Consider the following 21,807-nt stretch of genomic DNA (forward strand, 5'->3'; position numbering starts at 1 on the left):
CAGGGATTCAAGGGTTTATAGGTAGAATTTGAAGTGGGCTAAAGCTGGGATCAGATCTTGGGGTTCGGGGGGACTAGTATTTAGATAAACAGATCCCCAGGAGTGGATCACAGGCTGGGATCTAATCCAGGGGTTTGGAAGTTAACAGATTTCTGGGAGTGGGTTAAAGGCTAATCCACAGCTTGGGGCTATATGTAGAATAACAGATGCTGGGAGTGGGTTGCAGACTGGGGTCTGATGGTGTGTTTTGTTTCAGGGCAAGCGGAGGGACGGTGTCCTGTACTGGGAATATGGAAATTGGTACAAAGCCTGCAAGGTCGACAGGTGAGATTCCCAGCATCACACATCGTCCTCGCATTAATCTGTTACTTCAGCTCTGGAAGAGTGAGGCTCCCTTCTCACACACCCCCGGGGTCAGACACTGACTGAAGCTCCCTCTGCACCGTCCCATCACACACTTCCGGGGTCAGACACAGAGTGAATCTCCTTCCACACCGTCCCATCACGCACTCCCGGGGTCAGTCACAGAGTGAAGCTCCCTCCACACCGTCCCATCACACACTCCCGGGGTCAGACACAGAGTGAAACTCCCTCCACACCGTCCCATCACACACTCCCGGGGTCAGACACAGAGTGAAGCTCCCTCCACACCGTCCCATCACACACTCCCGGGGTCAGACACATAGTGAAGCTCCCTCCACACCGTCCCATCACACACTCCCGGGGTCAGACACAGAGTGAAGCTCCCTCCACACCGTCCCATCACACACTCCCGGGGTCAGACACAGAGTGAAGCTCCCTCCACACCGTCCCATCACACACTCCCGGGGTCAGACACAGAGTGAAGCTCCCTCCACACTGTCCCATCACACACTCCCGGGGTCAGACACAGTGAAGCTCCCTCCACACCGTCCCATCACACACTCCCGGGGTCAGACACAGAGTGAAGCTCCCTCCACACCGTCCCATCACACAGTCCCGGGGTCAGACACAGAGTGAAGCTCCCTCCACACCGTCCCATCACACTCTCCCGGGGTCAGACACAGAGTGAAGCTCCCTCCACACCGTCCCATCACACACTCCCGGGGTCAGACACAGAGTGAAGCTCCCTCCACACCGTCCCATCACACACTCCCGGGGTCAGACACAGAGTGAAGCTCCCTCCACACCGTCCCATCCCACACTCCCAGGATTAGACACAGAGTGAAGCTCCCTCCACACTGTCCCATCACACACTCCCGGGGTCAGACACAGAGTGAAGCTCCCTCCACACCGTCCCATCACACACTCCCGGGGTCAGACACAGTGAATCTCCCTCCACACCGTCCCATCACACACTCACGGGGTCAGACACAGAGTGAATCTCCCTCCGCACCGTCCCATCACACACTCCCGGGGTCAGACACATAGTGAATCTCCCTCCGCACCGTCCCATCACACACTCCCGGGGTCAGACACAGACTGAATCTCCCTCCACACCGTCCCATCACACACTCACGGGGTCAGACACAGAGTGAATCTCCCTCCGCACCGTCCCATCACACACTCCCGGGGTCAGACACAGAGTGAAGCTCCCTCCGCACCGTCCCATCACACACTCCCGGGGTCAGACACAGAGTGAAGCTCCCTCCACACCGTCCCATCACACACTCCCGGGGTCAGACACAGAGTGAAACTCCCTCCGCACCGTCCCATCACTCACTCCCGGGGTCAGACACAGAGTGAAGCTCCCTCCACACCGTCCCATCACACACTCACGGGGTCAGACACAGAGTGAAGCTCCCTCCGCACCGTCCCATCACTCACTCCCGGGGTCAGACACAGAGTGAAGCTCCCTCCACACCGTCCCATCACACACTCCCGGGGTCAGACACAGAGTGAAGCTCCCTCTACACCGTCCCATCACACACTCCCGGGGTCAGACACAGAGTGAAGTTCCCTCCACACCGTCCCATCACACACTCCCGGGGTCAGACACAGAGTGAAGTTCCTGCTGCATGACTTTGAAAAGTGGTATTGTCCCCTGTTGGATCTGACGAGTTTGGAATGAGGATAAGATTTTGTGGTTACGACCATGTAGTGACTGACAGAAGAACAAAGACGACCGAGGATTGTGCGATGAACATCTCACGTGCCTCCATTGCCGACAAAGCGAGCCCTGAACTTCCTCATCGTGACCCCGTACATCTTCAGAATGGCCTTTGACATTTGTAAATGTCCTTTTATGCATTGAGTTGCTGCCGCGTGATTGGCTGATTGGATAGGTGCGTTAACGAGCGGCTGTGCCTAATATAGATGATTATATCGGCAGCACATCTCGCTTTGGTGCTTCTACTTTACGTTACGCCGCTGGCGTTTTGGGCAGCGATGAAGCTCCTCCATCTCTGGCGGTGTTCGGGGCTTCCTTCATCACGTTGGTAGCTTCCTCTCAGTTTTCACCACCGTCAGTCGTACAAGTCCCAGGCGGAGACTCAGGAATATCGTCACACTCCGACGTAGAAGGATTCTTCTTTGCTGTTTCTTTAACAATGTTGTTTGGCCAGTCAGGGCTGTTAACCCTAAACCTGGAGGACTGGTGGACCACTCTGTCTGACCTCTACCCTTTGACCCTGTTTGGCATGGGTGACCCTAAAATGAGCCAAAGCATAAAGCCCTGACTCCAGCCCACACAGCTCCCCAGGTGACTGAAGCACGCAAGCCCCCACTCCAAACCCTACGACGATGTCTGTGTCCTCTTGGAGGATAGGCAAGTTAAAGTACAAGTAAAATAACAATTCTGCATCCTGATCTAAGGTCCCTCAGCCCACGAGGGGAAAGGTCAAAGACTGAACGGAATAAATCATTGCTCAACTCACCGCCACATAATGCTGGAGGAGCTCGGCGCCTCCGGAGGGGAAAACACTTAATCCTTGCTCTCACGGTTTTCCGTGTCCCGGGACACAGTCGGGCATGCGGGCTGGTAAGTGTCGATGGTTTGAGAGGGGGAAACGAAGTTTCTGTGTTTGCTCTCTCCTTCCGCAGCCCGACTGTGAACACCACACTGCGGAGCCTGGGATCCCTGTACAGGCGGCAGGGTAAACTCGAGGCCGCTGAGACCCTGGAGGAGTGCGCGACCAAGTCACGCAAGCAGGTGACTAGGCCCTCGCGCGCGCTTGTGTGTTTCAGAGCCCCTACAAACCGATCCGTCTCCATGAACCTTCCCCCATCTCTGCAACCCCAGCCAGCCTCTGCACTTCACCCTGCTTCTGTAACCCCTTGCTCCCCTGCACCCCTCCCCGTCTCTGAAATCACTTCCAGCCTCTACTCCCTTCCCATCTCCGTGAACCCCATCCACCTAGTCCATACACGTCTCCCATCTCTGTAAACCCCAAATCACAGCCATACCCCTCACTGTCTCTAACACCACACTCTCCAGTCCCTACACCCCTCCCTGTCTCTGTCACCCTCTCTGGCCCCTGCACCCCTCCCTGTCTCTGTAATACCCCCTCCAGTCCCTATACCCCTCCCTGTCTCAGTAACACCCCTCCTCCAGTCCCTATACCCCTCCCTCTCTGTAACACCCCCCCTCCAGTCCCTACACCCCTCCCTGTCTCTGTAACACCCCTCCCTGTCTTTGTAACCCCCCCTGGCCCCTACACCCCTCCCTGTCTCTGTAACCCCCTCCGGCCCCTACACCTCCCCCTGTCTCTGTAACCCCCTCCAGTCCCTACACCCCTCCCTGTCTCTTTAACAGCCCCCCTCCAGTCCCTACACCCCTCCCCGTCTCTGTAACCCCCTCCAGCCCCTACACCCCTCCCCGTCTCTGTAACCCCCTCCAGCCCCTGCACCCCTCCCCATAGTAACCCCCTTCAACAACCCTACACCCTTCTCTTCTCTGTGAACCATGTCTAGCCCCCACCCCCCCACCCCCGTATTTGTGTCCTGGGTAAGTGTGGGGGGAGCCTGCCCCCTGGGGTAATGGGTGTGGACACGGGAGTTGTCACCCTGTTCTGGCTGTTGACAGGCACCGGACACGTCCCACCCCACGCGGGTGGTGGAGCTGCTGAAGGATGGGGGTCCCGAGACCCGGCCGGGCCGCGACCAGCTGAACGGCGCCACTGGCGTCGTCAACTACATCATCAACGGAGCCGAGGGTGAGGAGTCGGGCACGGCTGAGTGGAACGGGGTGAGTAAGCGCCGGTGGAGGGGGGGAAGGAGGCAGTAGAACAGGGGAGGGACACACCGAGGGAGGGGAGAGGCAGTGTTGGGGAGGGGTTGAGGGCCACACCGAGGGAGGGGAGAGGCAGTGTTGGGGAGGGGTTGAGGGCCACACTGAGGGAGGAGAGAGGCAGTGTTGGGGAGGGGGTTGAGGGCCACACCGAGGGAGGGGAGAGGCAGTGTTGGGGAGGGGTTGAGGGCCACACTGAGGGAGGGGAGAGGCAGTGTTGGGGAGGGGTTGAGGGCCACACTGAGGGAGGGGAGAGGCAGTGTTGGGGAGGGGTTGAGGGCCACACTGAGGGAGGAGAGAGGCAGTGTTGGGGAGGGGTTGAGGGCCACACTGAGGGAGGGGAGAGGCAGTGTTGGGGAGGGGTTGAGGGCCACACCGAGGGAGGGGAGAGGCAGTGTTGGGGAGGGGTTGAGGGACACACTGAGGGAGGGGAGAGGCAGTGTTGGGGAGGGGTTGAGGGCCACACCGAGGGAGGGGAGAGGCAGTGTTGGGGAGGGGTTGAGGGCCACACCGAGGGAGGGGAGAGGCAGAGTTGGGGAGGGGTTGAGGGCCACACTGAGGGAGGAGAGAGGCAGTGTTGGGGAGGGGTTGAGGGCCACACTGAGGGAGGAGAGAGGCAGTGTTGGGGAGGGGTTGAGGGCCACACTGAGGGAGGAGAGAGGCAGTGTTGGGGAGGGGTTGAGGGCCACACTGAGGGAGGGGAGAGGCAGTGTTGGGGAGGGGTTGAGGGCCACACCGAGGGAGGGGAGAGGCAGTGTTGGGGAGGGGTTGAGGGACACACTGAGGGAGGGGAGAGGCAGTGTTGGGGAGGGGTTGAGGGCCACACCGAGGGAGGGGAGAGGCAGTGTTGGGGAGGGGTTGAGGGCCACACCGAGGGAGGGGAGAGGCAGAGTTGGGGAGGGGTTGAGGGCCACACCGAGGGAGGGGAGAGGCAGTGTTGGGGAGGGGTTGAGGGCCACACCGAGGGAGGGGAGAGGCAGTGTTGGGGAGGGGTTGAGGGCCACACCGAGGGAGGGGAGAGGCAGTGTTGGGGAGGGGTTGAGGGCCACACTGAGGGAGGAGAGAGGCAGTGTTGGGGAGGGGTTGAGGGCCACACTGAGGGAGGGGAGAGGCAGTGTTGGGGAGGGGTTGAGGGCCACACCGAGGGAGGGGAGAGGCAGTGTTGGGGAGGGGTTGAGGGCCACACCGAGGGAGGGGAGAGGCAGTGTTGGGGAGGGGTTGAGGGCCACACTGAGGGAGGAGAGAGGCAGTGTTGGGGAGGGGTTGAGGGCCACACCGAGGGAGGGGAGAGGCAGTGTTGGGGAGGGGTTGAGGGCCACACCGAGGGAGGGGAGAGGCAGTGCTGGGGAGGGGTTGAGGGCCACACCGAGGGAGGGGAGAGGCAGTGTTGGGGAGGGGTTGAGGGCCACACCGAGGGGAGGGGAGAGGCAGAGTTGGGGAGGGGTTGAGGGCCACACCGAGGGAGGGGAGAGGCAGTGTTGGGGAGGGGTTGAGGGCCACACTGAGGGAGGGGAGAGGCAGTGTTGGGGAGGGGTTGAGGGCCACACTGAGGGGGGGGGAGAGGCAGTGTTGGGGAGGGGTTGAGGGACACACCGAGGGAGGGGAGAGGCAGTGTTGGGGAGGGGTTGAGGGCCACACTGAGGGAGGGGAGAGGCAGTGTTGGGGAGGGGTTGAGGGCCACACTGAGGGAGGGGAGAGGCAGTGTTGGGGAGGGGTTGAGGGCCACACTGAGGGAGGGGAGAGGCAGTGTTGGGGAGGGGTTGAGGGTGCCTTGAGGTGCGGTTTCAAAGGCCGATGTACCAAGCGAGCAGGTGGGCTGGGGAAGCACCAGTCAGTGTAAATACCGCGTCTCCTGTACAGGAAAGGTGCAGGAACAACAGAACAAGGGAGCGGCTCACCAGGAGTCTGAAATGGAGGGCTTAGTTGTACGGGTGTTGAATTGTCTGGGATCGTTCTCTGGGATGTAGGAGGCTGAGAGGGTGTTGAAAATTATAATGGGCACAGATGGTCACAGTCCTCTTTCGTCCACCAACCTTTTTTTACTTTCTCTCTCTCTCTCTCTCTCCTCTCTCTCATCCTCTCTCTCTCATCCCTCTCTCTCCCTCTCTCGCTTGTCCTCTCTCCCTCTCGCTTGTCCTCTCTCTCTCTCGTCCTTCTCCTTCTCCCTCTCTCTCTCTCTCGTCCTCTCTCTCTCTCTCTCGTCCTCTCTCTCTCTCTCGTCCTCTCTCTCTCTCTCGTCCTCTCTCTCTCTCTCGTCCTCTCTCTCTCTCTCGTCCTCTCTCTCTCTCTTGTCCTCTCTCTCTCTCTCGTCCTCTCTCTCTCTCTCATCCTCTCTCTCTCTCGTCCTCTCCCTCTCTCTCTCTCTCTCGTCCTCTCTCTCTCTCTCTCTCTCTCGTCTCTCTCTCTCTCGTCCTACCTCTCTCTCGTCCTCCCTCTCTCTCGTCCTCTCTCTCTCTCTCGTCCTCTCTCTCTCGTCTCTCTCTCTCGTCCTCCCTCTCTCTCGTCCTCCCTCTCTCTCTCGTCCTCCCTCTCTCTCTCGTCCTCCCTCTCTCTCGTCCTTTTCCCTCTCTCTCTCGTCTCTCTCTCTCTCGTCCTTCTCCCTCTCTCTCTCATCCTCCCTCTCTCTCTCGTCCTTCCTCTCTCTCTCGTCCTTCTCCCTCTCTCTCTCGTCCTTCTCCCTCTCTCTCTCGTCCTTCTCCCTCTCTCTCTCGTCCTCCCTCTCTCTCTCTCGTCCTCCCTCTCTCTCTCTCGTCCTCCCTCTCTCTCTCTCGTCCTCCCTCTCTCTCTCTCATCCTCCCTCTCTCTCTCTCTCGTCCTCCCCCCTCTCTCTCTCTCCTCCTCTCCCTCTCTCTCTCGTCCTTCTCCCTCTCTCTCTCGTCTCTCTCTCTTGTCTCTCTCTCTCTCTCGTCCTTCTCCCTCTCTCTCTCGTCCTTCTCCCTCTCTCTCTCTCGTCCTTCTCCCTCTCTCTCTCGTCCTCCCTCTCTCTCTCGTCCTTCTCCCTCTCTCTCTCGTCCTTCTCCCTCTCTCTCTCTCGTCCTCCCTCTCTCTCTTGTCCCTCTCTCTCTCGTCTCTCTCTCTCGTCTCTCTCTCTCTCTCTCGTCCTCTCTCTCTCTCTCTCGACCTCTCCCTCTCTCTCTCTCGTCCTCTCTCTCTCTCGTCCTCTCTCTCTCTCTCGTCCTCTCTCTCTCTCTCGTCCTCTCTCTCTCTCGTCCTCCCTCTCTCTCTCGTCCTCCCTCTCTCTCTCGTCCTCCCTCTCTCTCTCGTCCTCTCTCTCTCTCGTCCTCTCTCTCTCTCTCTCGACCTCTCCCTCTCTCTCTCTCGTCCTCTCTCTCTCTCGTCCTCTCTCTCTCTCTCGTCCTCTCTCTCTCTCTCGTCCTCTCTCTCTCTCTCGTCCTCCCTCTCTCTCTCGTCCTCCCTCTCTCTCTCGTCCTCCCTCTCTCTCTCGTCCTCCCTCTCTCTCTCGTCCCTCTCTCTCTCGTCCCTCTCTCTCTCGTCCTCTCCCTCTCTCTCTCTCGTCCTCCTCCGTCTCTCTCTCTCGTCCTCCCTCTCTCTGTCGTCCTCCCTCTCTCTGTCGTCCTCCCTCTCTCTCTCGTCCTCTCCCTCTCTCTCTCGTCCTCTCCCTCTCTCTCGTCCTCTCCCTCTCTCTCGTCCTCTCCCTCTCTCTCGTCCTCTCCCTCTCTCTCGTCCTCCCTCTCTCTCTCGTCCTCTCCCTCTCTCTCGTCCTCTCCCTCTCTCTCGTCCTCTCCCTCTCTCTCGTCCTCTCCCTCTCTCTCGTCCTCTCCCTCTCTCTCGTCCTCCCTCTCTCTCTCGTCCTCCCTCTCTCTCTCGTCCTCCCTCTCTCTCTCGTCCTCCCTCTCTCTCTCGTCCTCTCCCTCTCGTCCTCCCTCTCTCTCTCGTCCTTCTCCCTCTCTCTCTCTCGTCCTTCTCCCTCTCTCTCTCTCGTCCTCCTCCGTCTCTCTCTCTCGTCCTCCCTCTCTCTCGTCCTCCCTCTCTCTCGTCTCCCTCTCTCTCGTCCTCCCTCTCTCTGTCGTCCCTCTCTCTCTCGTCCTCCCTCTCTCTCTCGTCCTCCCTCTCTCTCTCGTCCCTCTCTCTCTCGTCCTCTCCCTCTCGTCCTCCCTCTCCCTCTCTCTCTCTCGTCCTCCCTCTCTCTCGTCCTTCTCCCCCTCTCTCTCTCGTCCTCCCCCTCTCTCTCTCGTCCTTCTCCCCCTCTCTCTCTCGTCCTTCTCCCCGTCTCTCTCGTCCTTCTCCCCCTCTCTCATCCTCTCTCTCTCTCTCTCTCTCTCGTCCTCTCTCTCTCTCGTCCTCTCTCTCTCTCGTCCTCTCTCTCTCGTCCTCTCTCTCTCTCTCTCTCCCTCTCGTCCTCCCTCTCCCTCTCTCTCTCCCCCTCTCTCTCTCGTCCTTCTCCCCCTCTCTCTCTCGTCCTTCTCCCCCTCTCTCTCTCGTCCTTCTCCCCGTCTCTCTCGTCCTTCTCCCCCTCTCTCATCCTCTCTCTCTCTCTCTCTCTCTCGTCCTCTCTCTCTCTCGTCCTCTCTCTCTCTCGTCCTCTCTCTCTCTCGTCCTCTCTCTCTCTCTCTTCCTCTCTCTCTCTCTCTCTCTCTCGTCCTCTCTCTCTCTCTCTCTCTCTCGTCCTCTCTCTCTCTCGTCCTCTCTCTCTCTCGTCCCCTCTCTCTCTCTCGTCCCCTCTCTCTCTCTCGTCCCCTCTCTCTCTCTCATCCCCTCTCTCTCTCTCTCGTCCTCCCTCTCTCTCTCGTCCTCCCTCTCTCTCTCGTCCTTCTCCCTCTCTCTCTCTCGTCCTCCTCCGTCTCTCTCTCTCGTCTCCCTCTCTCTGTCGTCCTCCCTCTCTCTCGTCCTCCCTCTCTCTCTCGTCCTCTCTCTCTCTCGTCCTCTCTCTCTCTCTCTTCCTCTCTCTCTCTCTCTCTCTCTCTCGTCCTCTCTCTCTCTCTCTCTCTCGTCCTCTCTCTCTCTCGTCCCCTCTCTCTCTCTCGTCCCCTCTCTCTCTCTCGTCCCCTCTCTCTCTCTCGTCCCCTCTCTCTCTCTCGTCCCCTCTCTCTCTCTCGTCCCCTCTCCGCTCATCCTTCTCCCTCTCTCTCTCGTCCTCTCTCGTCCTCTCTCTCTCTCTCTCTCTCTCGTCCTCTCTCGTCCTCTCTCTCTCTCTCTCTCTCGTCCTCTCTCGTCCTCTCTCTCTCTCTCTCTCTCTCATCTTTCTCGTCCTCACTATCTCTCTATCTCTATCTCTCCCCTGTCTGCCCATCCCCTCTCTCTCTCGCTCTCTGTCCCTGCCTCAGGATGGCAGCGGGTCCCTCCGGAGAAGCGGCTCGTTTGGGAAGATCCGCGACGCGCTGAGACGCAGCAGCGAGATGCTGGTGAAGAAGTTGCAGGGGGACTCCCCCCAGGAGCCCAGGAATCCCGGGTAGGTCCCCCTCCTCGGCGCCGGGCCCGGATTCGGAGCTCTCCGTCTCCTTCACCCGCGCCCCGTAATAACCCGGACTTCTCACTGGTTCCCCCGCAGGATGAAACGGGCCAGCTCGCTAAACTTCCTGAACAAGACCGGCGAAGAGGCCGCTGAGGTAAAGGTTAAGATGAAAGATTAGCTTTATTTGTCACATGTACCTCGAGGACACACAGTGAACGTCAGCGACCAAAACAGTCCGGGGATCGCGCTGGGGGCAGCCCGCAAGAGTCGCCATGCTTCCGGTGCCACGACTCACTGACCCGACCCTGAATCTCTTTGGAATGTGGGAGGAATCGGAAGCGGTCAGGGGAAACTCGGGCGGTCACGGGGAGAGAGAACAAACTCCTTACAGACAATGGCAGGAATCAAACCCATAAAGTGCCACGCTAACGGGCCGCCCTGTTTACCCATCCGATTCCAGTATTTGGGGGGAATGTTGTAGGAGCAAGCTAGGGGATTTCTCTCTGGAGTGAAGGAGGATGAGAGGTGACCTGAGAGAGGTGTACAAGATGGCAAGAGGCACAGATCGAGTGGACAGTCAGAGTGGAAACAGCTAATACAAGGGAGCTTAATTTTAAGGTGACTGGAGGGAAGTATTGGGGGGAATGTCTGAGGTAGGTTTTTCCACAGTGAGTGGTGGGTGTGTGGAATGATCTGCTGGGGTGGTGGGACAGGCAGATTCATTAGAGGCACTTAAGGGACTGTTAAAAAGGCACATGGATGAAGTAAAAATGGAGAGCTATGTAAGAGGGAAGAATTAGATCGGGGATTAGAACATAAGAAATGGGAGCGGGAGTAAGGCCATCCGGCCCATCGAGCCTGCTCCGCCATTCAATAAGATCACGGCTGATCTGGCCATGGACTCATCTCCACCTGCCTGCCTTTTCCCCGTAACCCTTAATTCCCCAACTATGCACAAAATAGTTCCCAACCTTCGGGCCCCTACCTTTAACCGAGGGGTCCGTGGACCCCAGGATGGGAACCCCTGGCATAGGCTGATCTTGGAAGTAGGTTAAAGGGCCAGCATCATGTTGTGGGCCGAAGGGCCAGCATCATGTTGTGGGCCGAAGGGCCCAGCACAGTGCAGGCCCTATGTACCAGAGGACTGTCCTGTGGTGAAAGTGGATAGAGTTCAGGAGCCACAAGGTAACACTACTGCTCTATAAAACCCTGGTCGGAATATTGTTGAGTTCGATATTGTGGGAGGGTGCGGAGGCCAGCATGCAGGATATTGATAACTGCTTGTTCAGTATGTGAACTGCTCCCCTGCGGGAGCGGCTGACTTAGTTCCACTGTCAACTACCACTACGAATAGCGTTTATTCCGGCTCGCCTCATTACGGGAGGGCGTGGAAGCTTCAGAGAGGGAGCAGGGAAGATTCAGCAGGATGCTGCCCGGATTGCGAGGAGAGGTTGAGCGAGCCGGGGCTTTTCTCTTTCAAGCGAAAGGGGCACAGATCGAGCGGACAGAGGCTCTTCCCCAGGCTGTTGTGAGAAGGCATACATTTAAGGTGATTGGAGGAAAGTAAGGGGGGGGGGGGTGACAGAGGTAGTTTTTTACACAGAGTAGTGTTTGCGTGGAGCTTGCTGCCAGTGGTGAGAACAGAGGCAAGTGTATTGCGGGTGTTGGACCAATGTCATTTTTTTCCCTTTCTTTTTAAGTCTTTTTATTAATTTTCTAATACATAGGCATAATAATAGTAATACAGAGAGACTGAGAATACATAGTTTATAAACAATATATACAAGTAGATGACACAAATGTACTAAACCTCCCAAACTCTTTGTATTAAACATGATAGGAAAAAAAATACCGCGAAAAAACCCCAGATTAGAAATCCAAAAAAAAATTAAACTAAGCTAAACAAAGCTGGGCTATTATATTGCATCAGATACAATCAATAATGTCAATAACTCCGCTCCTCTATCCAAGTACTTAAAGATAATACGAAGGATTCGGAGAAGGTCAAGTTACATCATATGAAAGTGGTCTCCAAGTTTCTTCAAATTTAACGGAAGGCTGGAAAATTATTTTTTTTTTCTAAATTTAAACAAGATGTAGTTTAGGAGAACCATTGAAATGTAGTGGGAGGGTTCTTCCTGGGGTCAGTCATGGCGAGGAGTTTTAATTCTTAATTCAATTGTTTACGTTAAAGTTTAAACATAAAGCACATGCGTTTGAAACTAAGTGAAGAGCTGAGGTGCATAGATTCAAAAGATTCAATGAAAGGAAAGAAAAGATGGTCACCTCTGAGGGGAAAAAAAACAACACCTTTATAATCCGGGTGACAGAAATTCCTGCGATAAGAATAAGCCAATCAACGGTGTGAACGATTACATCATGTGGATAATGCGCTAATACGTAGCCAATGAGAAACAAGCCCATTTCGTGACTGCTCTGTCACCTTATGCCTGTGAGTGAGGTGACAGACTATGAAAAATACACGAGATTGTTATTTTTAATATAAAGTACAAATCATGATTAAACTACGACTTTAGTCTTACATTAATCAATCTAATAACATTAATAAAAAGTACTATTTAAAAAACAGTGGATTCCAACAAGGGGCATTTGAGAGACTTGGATAGACACGAGGGCAAACCACTGCCTTGATCTGCCACAGACATGATTTCCCAATGTGTCAGAGTGGCGTGGAGGGAAATCGTCCGCCAACTGGAATTTCCAGATGCGACCTAAAGCGAGCGAGATTGACACGAGGATGGGAGAAACATGGGGGGGGGGGCTACGTGGGAGGGATGGGTTAGTTTGATCTTAAGTCGGTGGAAAGGTTGGCATAACGTTGTGAATGTAAAGGGCCTGTATGGTGCTGTAATGTTATCTTTGGGGTCATCCCCAGCTTCTTGTAATCTTTGTACAAACATGCGGTGGGGGAGGGGGGAGATTGTGATCTCTTGAATGGTTTCTTTTTACCTCTGCCTCTTTTTTTTCTCTCTGTCTTTACCCCCACCCCCCACACACCCCTCACCCCCACATTTTCTTTCTGCAGCAATCCGGGAGCAACCTATCGGATTCGAAAGCGCTGAGTGCCAGTAATGTGGATTTAACGAGACGCAGCTCGCTGGGGAGCTTAAACTAACCGTCTCCCCATGGGCGAGGAGGGCAGGGCTGTCGTCCGCGCCTCCCGCCACCGCCAACACCACCGCGTCCTCGCACCTCCCTCCGAAGAGCTTGACGGATATTTCGTTTAATTTCTTTGTTGCCGTTTCTTTTCGGGCAGTCCCGGAGATCCAGGCGCCGGGAGACTCTTCGCTACCCTCGATGCATGCAGTACTTGCGTCAGCCCGCAGGGCCAATTTAAAAACCATTCTTGGCGTTAAGAGGAGCAAGGTGTGTGTAGTCTGGTGTGTTCACACGTGTGTGTGTGTGTGTGTGTGCGCGCGCGCGCGCGATAGAGCTTTGCTTATAGCTGAGAGTTAATAGGTTAATAGTAAAGCAGGATTGGGTTTATTATCACTAACATACGCCGTGAAATTTGTTGGTGACAGCATCTTCGACCATAAGTACTGTGCTGAAGTCTCGGGCACATAGAGCTGGGGTGCCCGAGACGTTTGCACAGCGCTGTATTTGTCAACGTGGAGCGCAGAGTGAGTTTGTAAATCTGGCGGGAGTGAAGGATGTTGGGAGTGCCGCGGGAGGGGTGTGGGACGGGAGGCAGAGAAGGAGGCCAATGGTGTGGGGTGCAGACACACCCCTTGATTCCAAACTGATCATTACTGAATGTCTCTCTGGTGCTTCTCGATTCCTCCCCTCTCCCTTCCCCTTTTCCCAACCGCGATTCCCCTCTCCCTGCCCCCTTCCCACTCCCAGCCCACAATGGAGACCCGTATCAGAATCAGGCGTATCATCACTCACATGAGGCTGCTTACCAAGTTAAGAGCCTGTGGTATTACAGGAAAGTTACTGGAATGGTTCGAGCATTGGCTGGTTGGCAGGAGGCAGTGAGTGGGAATAAAAGGATCCTTTTCTGATTGGCTGCCAGTGACTAGTGGTGTTCCTTAGGGGTTGGTGTTGGGACCGCTTCTTTTTGTGCTGTAGATCAATGATTTAGATGATGGAACAGATGGCTTTGTTGCCAGGTTTTCAGATGATTGGTGGAGGGGCAGGTAGTGTTGAGGAAAGAGGACGGATGCAGAAGGACTTAGACAGATTAGGAGAATGGGCAAGGAAGTGGCAAATGAAATACAATGTTGGAAAATGCACTTTGGTAGTCAAAGTAAATATGTGGACTATTTTCTAAATGGGGAGAAAATTGAAAAATCTGAGATGCAGAGGGACTTGAGAGTCCTTGTGCAGAACACCCTAAAGATTAACTTGCAGGTTGAGTTGGTGGTGAGGAAGGCAAATGCCATGTTAGCATTCATTTCAAGAGAATACAAGAGCAAGGATGTGATGCTGAGGCTTTATAAGGCCCTGGTGAGGCCTCACATTGAGTATTGTGAACAGTTTTGGGCCTCTCATCAAAGATGTGCTGGCATTGGAGAGGGTCCAGAGGAGGTTCACAAGGATGATTCCAGGAATGAAAGGTTTATCATACGAGGAACGTTTGATGGCTCTGGGTCTGTACTCACTGAAATTTAGGATGGTGGGGGGGGGGGGGGGGAAATCTCATTGAAATCTTTCGAATGTTGAAAGGCCCAGACAGAGTAGATGTGGAAAGGATGTTTCCCATGGTGGGGGAGTCTAGGACAAGAGGGCTCAGCCTCAGGATAGAGGGGCACCCTTTCAAAACAGAGATGTGGAGAAATTTCTTCAGCCAGAGGAATTTGTGGAATTTGTTGCCACAGGCAGCTATGGAGGCCAGGTCCTTGGGTGTATTCAAGGCAGAGATTGATTGGACATGGCATCAAAGGTTACGGGGAGAAGGCCGGGAACTGGGTTTGAGGAGGAGACAGAAAAAAAAGATCAGCCATGATTGAATGATGGCCTAATTCTGCTCCCGTGTCTTATGGTCTTGTGTGTCATGTTTATTGACCGCAGTACAGTGCAATACATAAAATTATTACAGTACTGTGTAAAAGTCTCAGGCACCCTGGCTATGTGCCTAAGACTTTTGCACCATTCTGAGGGAGCAAAATTAGGCTGTTTGGCCCATCGAGTCTGCTCCATCGTTCAGTCGTGACCTTGTTTCCTCAACCCCATTCTCCCCATAACCCCAGTCAAAGGGTCAGCACAACATTACTGGCAGAAGGGCCTGCAGTGTTCTGTGTCCTGGTAAAATTTAACCCCTTTTACTAACCAGGAACCGACCAACGTCCACTTTAAATGTACCCAGTGACCCGGCCTCCACAGCTGCCTGGGGCAATGAATTCCACAGATTCACCACCTTCTGGCTGAAGAAATTCCTCCTCATCCCCGTTCCAAATGGAGGCCCCCTCTGTTCTCAGGCTGTGCCCACAGAAACATTCCCTCCACATCAACTCAGTGGAGGTGTTTCGGTATCCCGGAGGTTTCAGTGAGACGCCACCTTGTTCTGAATTTCAAGTACAGGCCCAGAGAGAAAACAAGAAGAGGTTAAAGAAGGGTTCAGCGTAGTTGGAGCATGCGTTGTTTGTGTCAGCGGCCAACACACACAGTCAGAATACAGTATGCGCTGGGGGGGCACACTTTCCGCAGGTGTGTCGCTATGTGGCGTGCCCCACTCCCTGTACCTCTTTGAACTGTGGGGGGAAACCCACGCAGGCGTGTACAGACTCCTCCCGGCAGGGATTGAAGCCCCGATCGCTAGCGCTGTGCAAACGTTACGCTAACCGGTAAACCCGCCGCCCCACAAACGGCAAATGTTCCTTCTGCGTTTCAAGATTCAAAGCAGATTTACTATCAAAGAATGTGTAAATTAAGCAACTTCGGGATTTGTCCGCTTATAGGCAGCCACAAAGAAACTCAAATAACCCAATTTTTAAAAAAAAAAATCTGAAAACCCCTCTCATTCCCAGGATCGTTTGCATGATCGTCCTCTGGACTCTCTCCAGGGCCGTCGCATCCTTCCTTGGATAACTGCCCACAATATTCTAAAATATGGTCCGACCAACTCTTTACAAAGTTCCACCAGTACATACTTGATTTAATGTTCTTTCTTACCTACTCCCCGTTACGCCACTGGCGTTTCGGCCAGCGTTGGAGCTCAAAAAAATCCCTGTCGGTGTTCAGGGCTTCCTTCACCTTGTCGGTAGCTTCCTCTCGGTTTTCACCACCGTCAGTCAGGCAAGTCCCGGGCGGAGACTCGGGAATACCGTCACACTCCGACGTAGAAGGATTCTTCTTTGCTGTTTCCTTAACGGTTTTGATTGACCAGTCAGGGTCGTTAGCCCTGAACCTGGAGGACCGGTGGACCACTCTTAGTCTGACCTCTACCCTTTGACCTGCTTGGCATGGGTGACCCTACCGGGAGTCACAACACCAAAGCCCTGACTCCAGCCAACATAGCCCTCTGGGTCGTTGAGGCACGCGAGCCTCCAGACCCTATGACGAGGTTGTGGTCCTCTCGGAGGTTTTCTTCGAATGTTCTAGCTCTCTCAGAATGTATGCTGACATTGCCATTGGCCCTCTTGAATTAATCTTAAAGAGAATTCTGCACTAAAGAGTTGTACCTTACTCAGTGTAAGGTGGGAGCTGGTGTAGGTTTTTGTTAGGTGCCCCAAGATTCTGTGGGAAGCTGTGTTAGATACTCTCCATAGCTAGGCAAATGGAAACAGAACAAACTGTTACAGAGAAGGTTCAAGGAAGCACAGGACAAGGCGCACTGTGAGGTGATGAGTTCATGTTTCAGCGCTTATTCCATATACCGGGGAAGAAGCCGTCCTTGAGCCCGAACCAGCGCCCATTTAGGCCTTTTGTTATCTTCTGCCCGATGGAAGACAGAAACATGCGGGGTGGGTGCTGTCGGATGCAGCAGGAAGTGGAGGCAGAGTCCATGGGGGGGGGGAGGGAGGGGTTCCTGTGGGGTGCCGAGTTGCCTCCACAACTCCCTGCAGTTCGTTGCAGCCCCGGGCAGAGCGCCCTGGCGTTACCAAGCTGCCATGCACCCGGCCAGGATGCCTTTTGTGTGTGTGTGTGTGTGTAGGGGGTGGGTGTTGTTTCCACCTGGGAGCTGGAGTTCTCGACCTGAGTGAGATTCCCACCTCAGGATCAGATTTATCATCCCCGTGTGTGTTTTTCGACATTGCAGTACACACTAAAACACTAAGTTACGATTTTAAAAAAAATATGTAAAAAGATTATTTCTAAGACTTTAGTGTTCTATTGAGTGATACAGAAGGGGTTATCCACAGGATACAAGACCACAAGATGTACGAATAGAACTAAGCCATTCGGCCCATCAAGTCTGCCCAGCCATTCCTAGCCTTAGCACAGTTCATTGCGAGGAGGCAATGATAATTCCCTCCAACGCTATCCCGGTGCAGCTGGTATTCCCAAATATGCGGAGCACGGATTTGGGGGGGGGGGGCGCAAGGAGGCGGTTTGTTTTCCTCGCGAAGCTCTGGAAGAGTTGTGTGTGTGTGTGAGTGAGAGAGAGAGTGAGCCACCCCAGCCCTTCCAAAGGGGCAGAATTCTGTAGAGTATTGTACAGCACACTCGAGTGTTTGGTCGTCAGCACAAATTACAGCACACTTGTCAATAGCTGCACGCTTTCCCGTCTCCCGTGTATTCTCACCGATAGAAATCGTTCAGGGTCTTTTTTTGTTGTAAATAGAACAGTTACGACGACTATTTAAACATGTCTCCCTAACTCTGTAACTCTACTGCCGGTACTCTGCAAGATGCGAAACGAATTCGTGCCGGCACTGGAATGGACTACCACAGAACTTCCTAATAAAGCAGGGTGATGTCACAACCCCCGGTCCGGTTCTCTTTATTTACCAGTGCCGGTTCTTTGTGAAGCTTTTGATTCTGGTCAAGACCTTTAAGATGTAGTAGACCATTCGATCCATCGATTCTGTTCCGCCATTCGATCAGGTCTGATTTATCTTCTCTTTCAGCCCCATTCCTCCTGCCTCCCCCCCAAATAAAATTTGTCGCCCTTACTAACCAATAACCTATTAACCCCCTCCTTAAATTAAAAGGAGCAAAGGTCGACGTTTAGTTTTGTTAGTCCTTGGCTCTTGTGGGAGACTAGTCACGATGTGCACCGTGAAAGGAGGAGGTGCAGGTGCTGAGGGAGGGGATCGATGCAGAGATAGCCATGTGGTGAGAGATGGGAGCCCCCCCTTCCATTGACGGTAGAATCCCCCAAGTCCTGTGACGAGTGGTGTGCCACAGGGATCAGTGCTGGGTCCGTTGTTACTTGTCATCTATATCAGTGATCTGGATGATAATGTGGTAAATAGGATCAGCAGATTTGCTGATGATACAAAGATTGGACAGTGAGGAAGGTTTTCAAAGCTTGCAGAGGGATCTGGACCAGCTGGAAAAATGAGCTGAAAATGGCAGATGGAGTTTAATACAGGCAAGTGTGAGGTATTGCACTTTGAAAGGAAAAACCAAGGTAGAACATACAAGGTAAATGATCGGGCACTGAGGAGTGCAGTAGAACAGAGGGATCTGGGAATACAGATACAAAATTCCCTAAAAGTGGCGTCACAGGTAGATAGGGTAGTAAAGAGAGCCTTTGGTACTGTCAGAAACACACTGAGTCTCAGCAATTTGCAGAACGGTAAACTTTATTTTTCGAGTCTGCAGAGTCGGACCCAACCAGCTCCTGCTAGATTGAGTGCCGAATTACACTTTGCACAGTTTTTTTATACCCTAGTTGTTTACAATTTTGTGAGTTGCACCCATGTGAGGTGCAGACATTCTTCCTTAATCTCATTACAAAATTACAAATGTGACTACCCTTTGGCCCACTTATCAGCCTCAGCGCATTAACACCGTTATTGTTCAATCGTTAAGCATGTCTTCCCGTTACCTGTATCGCTTCTTTAATCAGCAAGCTATTGTTTCATCCTGATTTTGCAAATTGGTTTATACGTTGCCCTGCAAGTTGCTTTGCACGTTCTTTCTGTGTCAGCACATTCTAAATGGACTCCTTAAGAATCATTTCTCTCAATCCACCCTTTTTCTTTTTAGAATGTGCTATCAGTTGGGCTTTTGCCACGGGTTTACATAGGCGTCTTCCTCTAGCTCTATTTCCCTTTGTAGGAGTACCTGAACAGGATCAGCTGGGGCCCCTGGTTGCATGACTTGTCTTGCCACCCGAGCTACTAGCTCCCGCAAGCAGGGAATCAGACATGGTAGCAGAAGGAGGACCATCAATCCCCCTCCTATAACCCCTAAAGCGGTTCACCACCAGCCTCCTTTCAACCATCCGTCCAGCCAGTCCCAATACCCCAGCGGCTTCCAGGTCTGTACCGGCACGTGGGCCAGTTTCCTTATTTTATCTGATATTTTTTTGAACCACCTTTCCGTTGTCATCTATTTTTAAGCAGCAGTTAGTTAGATTAAACTTTCCACATACTCCTCCTTCAGCCGCAAGCAAATAATCTAATGCCAAGCGGTTCTGATAAATAGCAGTGCGCATCTGATTTTGTTGCTTAGCTAGTAGTTCCAGGGCCAATGCAGTCTGATTTGTAATTACTTCTACCACCGCCTGTAGTCTGATTATTCGGTTTAGCATGTATATGGGCGTCCTATATCCCCAAGACCCATCCTGAGCCCAGGTCGCTGGTCCATAATACTCAATAATCCGGGCGGGTGGCCAGCTATCTCCCCAGTCTCCAACCTGCAACTCTCGCCTACTTCTTCGCAGGGAATCAAATACCTTTACCCCCAATGCTTTGTCATCCTCCTCGGGCAACAGGAAGAATTCAGGCCGGATAATTCCCAGGAAACACACTCCCCCACAGTTGGGCAACAGGCGTGTGTATGCCCTACCTCCGCAAATCCAAAACAATCCCTCTGGGGCAACACCCTGTCCTTTGTTCCAAACCTCGCTCACCCCAGGAATTCCGTGGTATGGGTCCGTTCCAGTACAATTCCATACTTCGGGGGTATTCCGGAGGGGCGTACAGTTTCCTTTTGGTTCTATGGTAATATACCATTTCGGTTCCTCTGGCCACCAGGTAATGTTTCCGCTCTGCTCTTTATACTTAATGCTCTGACAGGGGCTTTTTCCTACTTTTATTTTCCCGTCCCGCGCAACACATATTTGTCCTTCGGGGAGATTTGTTAGTTCCCACCCCTGCTTCCTTCTATCCTTAACCACCGTCCAGTTCCGCTGAATTAATTCCCATGTATTTAGGCTTTCACCCCGCCAAGGCCATTGTTCACTCATGTGTGGCCCTCCACAGACCCAACAGTTGCTAATATTTAGACTGCCTGCTATCCGAGTTGCCAGATCTATAAAGAGGTTTTCTTTTACGTCTGGTAGCGTAATCTCCCTTTCTATTTCTTGGTATATCGATGGGTCTGTGGAGACTGCAGCTTTTTGTCTGTGTTGAGTTTCCTCAGCTATTTTCTTTTTCTCATTCTGGATTATAGTTTCCTTAACTTTATCCACATAATCGTCTACCAATATCGAGGGAATATCCCACTGTCCTCCCTTGTTAATGCATAGCCATTTATCCTTGGGAGGACAAGTGGTAACACTCCCATATACCCCTAATCCTTGGCCCCCAAACCCCCACACATATCCCTTATTTCTTACTTGATAATATCGCCTTCCGTTTTCCAGGCATTCCTCCTTTTTGTTGTAGTCATAACATTTCTCGTTTACATGAGAGTGTGATACAAAGGACCCTGGAAAAACCGTCATGCCCACCCTTACCGTCGTCCTGCACTTATCACATCCCCCTTCAGCGCTTCTCAACAATAGCAGTATATACATTACAGTCCCAAAGTTCATTCTGTCCGTCTTTTGAGCTTTAGCACCATCGGGTCTCCTCCCTGGACGCAAGTCCATTCTGCACCTTCTTCGGGCTTTACGGGTCCCTTGATTCTCGCGGCGTGGGTCCACCCTTTTTCTTTTGTCCTTACTGCGGCTTCGGTGGTCAGTAGCACCTGGAATGGGCCTTCCCACTGCGGCTGTAACTTCTCTGGCTTCCAAGTCTTAATCAGGACCCAGTCACCGGGCTGAGTTCGGTGGAGTGCGAAGTCCAGAGGTGGGGTTTGTGCGAGTAACCCCTTCCTGCGCAATTCTGCAAAAGAACGAGACAGTGCCTGTAAATAGTCCCTTACAAAGACATCTCCCCCTTGCAGGGAAGGATAGCCCTCCACCTTGTTCCAATATGGAAGGCCAAACAACATTTCATAAGGGGATACTCCTATATCTTTTCGAGGAGCCGTCGATATATAGTTCCTCGCCTTCAATTAGGGGAACTTCTTGTAGATCTTCCCTACTTTTTGTCTGAAGGTCTGTTAGCTCCACGCAGTTATGCTCGGTTTCCTCCCCTGTTGATTCCCCGTATAAGAACTGTGCCGGGTTACAACTATTGTTCTTTTCAAAGCTTAAATCATCCCCGACCATCAGAATGGTTTCGTATTTCAGTATGCGAGAGTCCGTCAACCACCGCTGAGCTTTTTGGGCTAAGAGGGTGCTAACGGAGTGCGGGGTATACACCGTCATTCTTCCCCCAAAGGTTAATTTCCGTGCTTCTTCTACTAGTACGGCTGCTGCCGCTACGGCTTGTATGCACGTCGGCCATCCCCGGGATACCGGGTCTAACATTTTTGATAAAAAGGCCACAGGTTGCCGCTTTCCTCCTTTTTCTTGGGTTAGTACTCCTAACGCAGTTCCTTCATTGTTTGTTGCATACAGCTGAAAGGGCTTTTCCAGTGCTGGCAGTGTTAATACCGGGGCCCGAATTAGTTGCCCTTTTATTTTCCTGAACTTCTGTTCTTCTTCTTCGGTCCAGCTGATTATTCCCCGGTCTTCCTTTGCCAATTTGTCGTACATAAACTTCACCAGGGAGGTATAATTCTCTATCCAAATCCGGCAATAGCCCACTAAGCCCAGAAATTGTCTTATTTCCTTCTTTGTCCTGGGAAGCGGTATTTTAGTTATTCCCGCTATTCTTTCTGGGGTTATTTGGCGGTGCCCTTTACTGACTCTGTGTCCGAGATATGTTATTTCCTTCTCGACAAATTGCAGTCTCTTCTTGGACACCCGCAATCCTTTTTCTCCTAGGTAATTCAG

General features: G+C 53.1%; 1 protein-coding gene across 5 annotated transcripts in view; it reads left to right on the plus strand.

The window, feature by feature from the left end:
* Positions 1–14,263, plus strand: part of LOC132384056 (kinesin light chain 2-like) — a 41,979-nt gene extending 27,716 nt beyond the window's left edge. For all 5 annotated transcript variants that reach the window (XM_059955352.1, XM_059955354.1, XM_059955357.1 and 2 more), the window contains 6 exons: positions 257–324; positions 3,022–3,130; positions 4,004–4,165; positions 9,493–9,617; positions 9,717–9,774; positions 12,667–14,263. In XM_059955352.1, coding sequence (XP_059811335.1) covers positions 257–324; positions 3,022–3,130; positions 4,004–4,165; positions 9,493–9,617; positions 9,717–9,774; positions 12,667–12,756 — 612 coding nt within the window. In that variant the 3' untranslated portion in view covers positions 12,757–14,263. The remainder of the gene's footprint in view (positions 1–256; positions 325–3,021; positions 3,131–4,003; positions 4,166–9,492; positions 9,618–9,716; positions 9,775–12,666) is intronic.
* Positions 14,264–21,807: the final 7,544 nt, after the last annotated feature.

Source organism: Hypanus sabinus, chromosome 31, assembly GCF_030144855.1.
Source record: "Hypanus sabinus isolate sHypSab1 chromosome 31, sHypSab1.hap1, whole genome shotgun sequence".
Taxonomy (NCBI): Eukaryota; Metazoa; Chordata; class Chondrichthyes; order Myliobatiformes; family Dasyatidae; genus Hypanus; species Hypanus sabinus.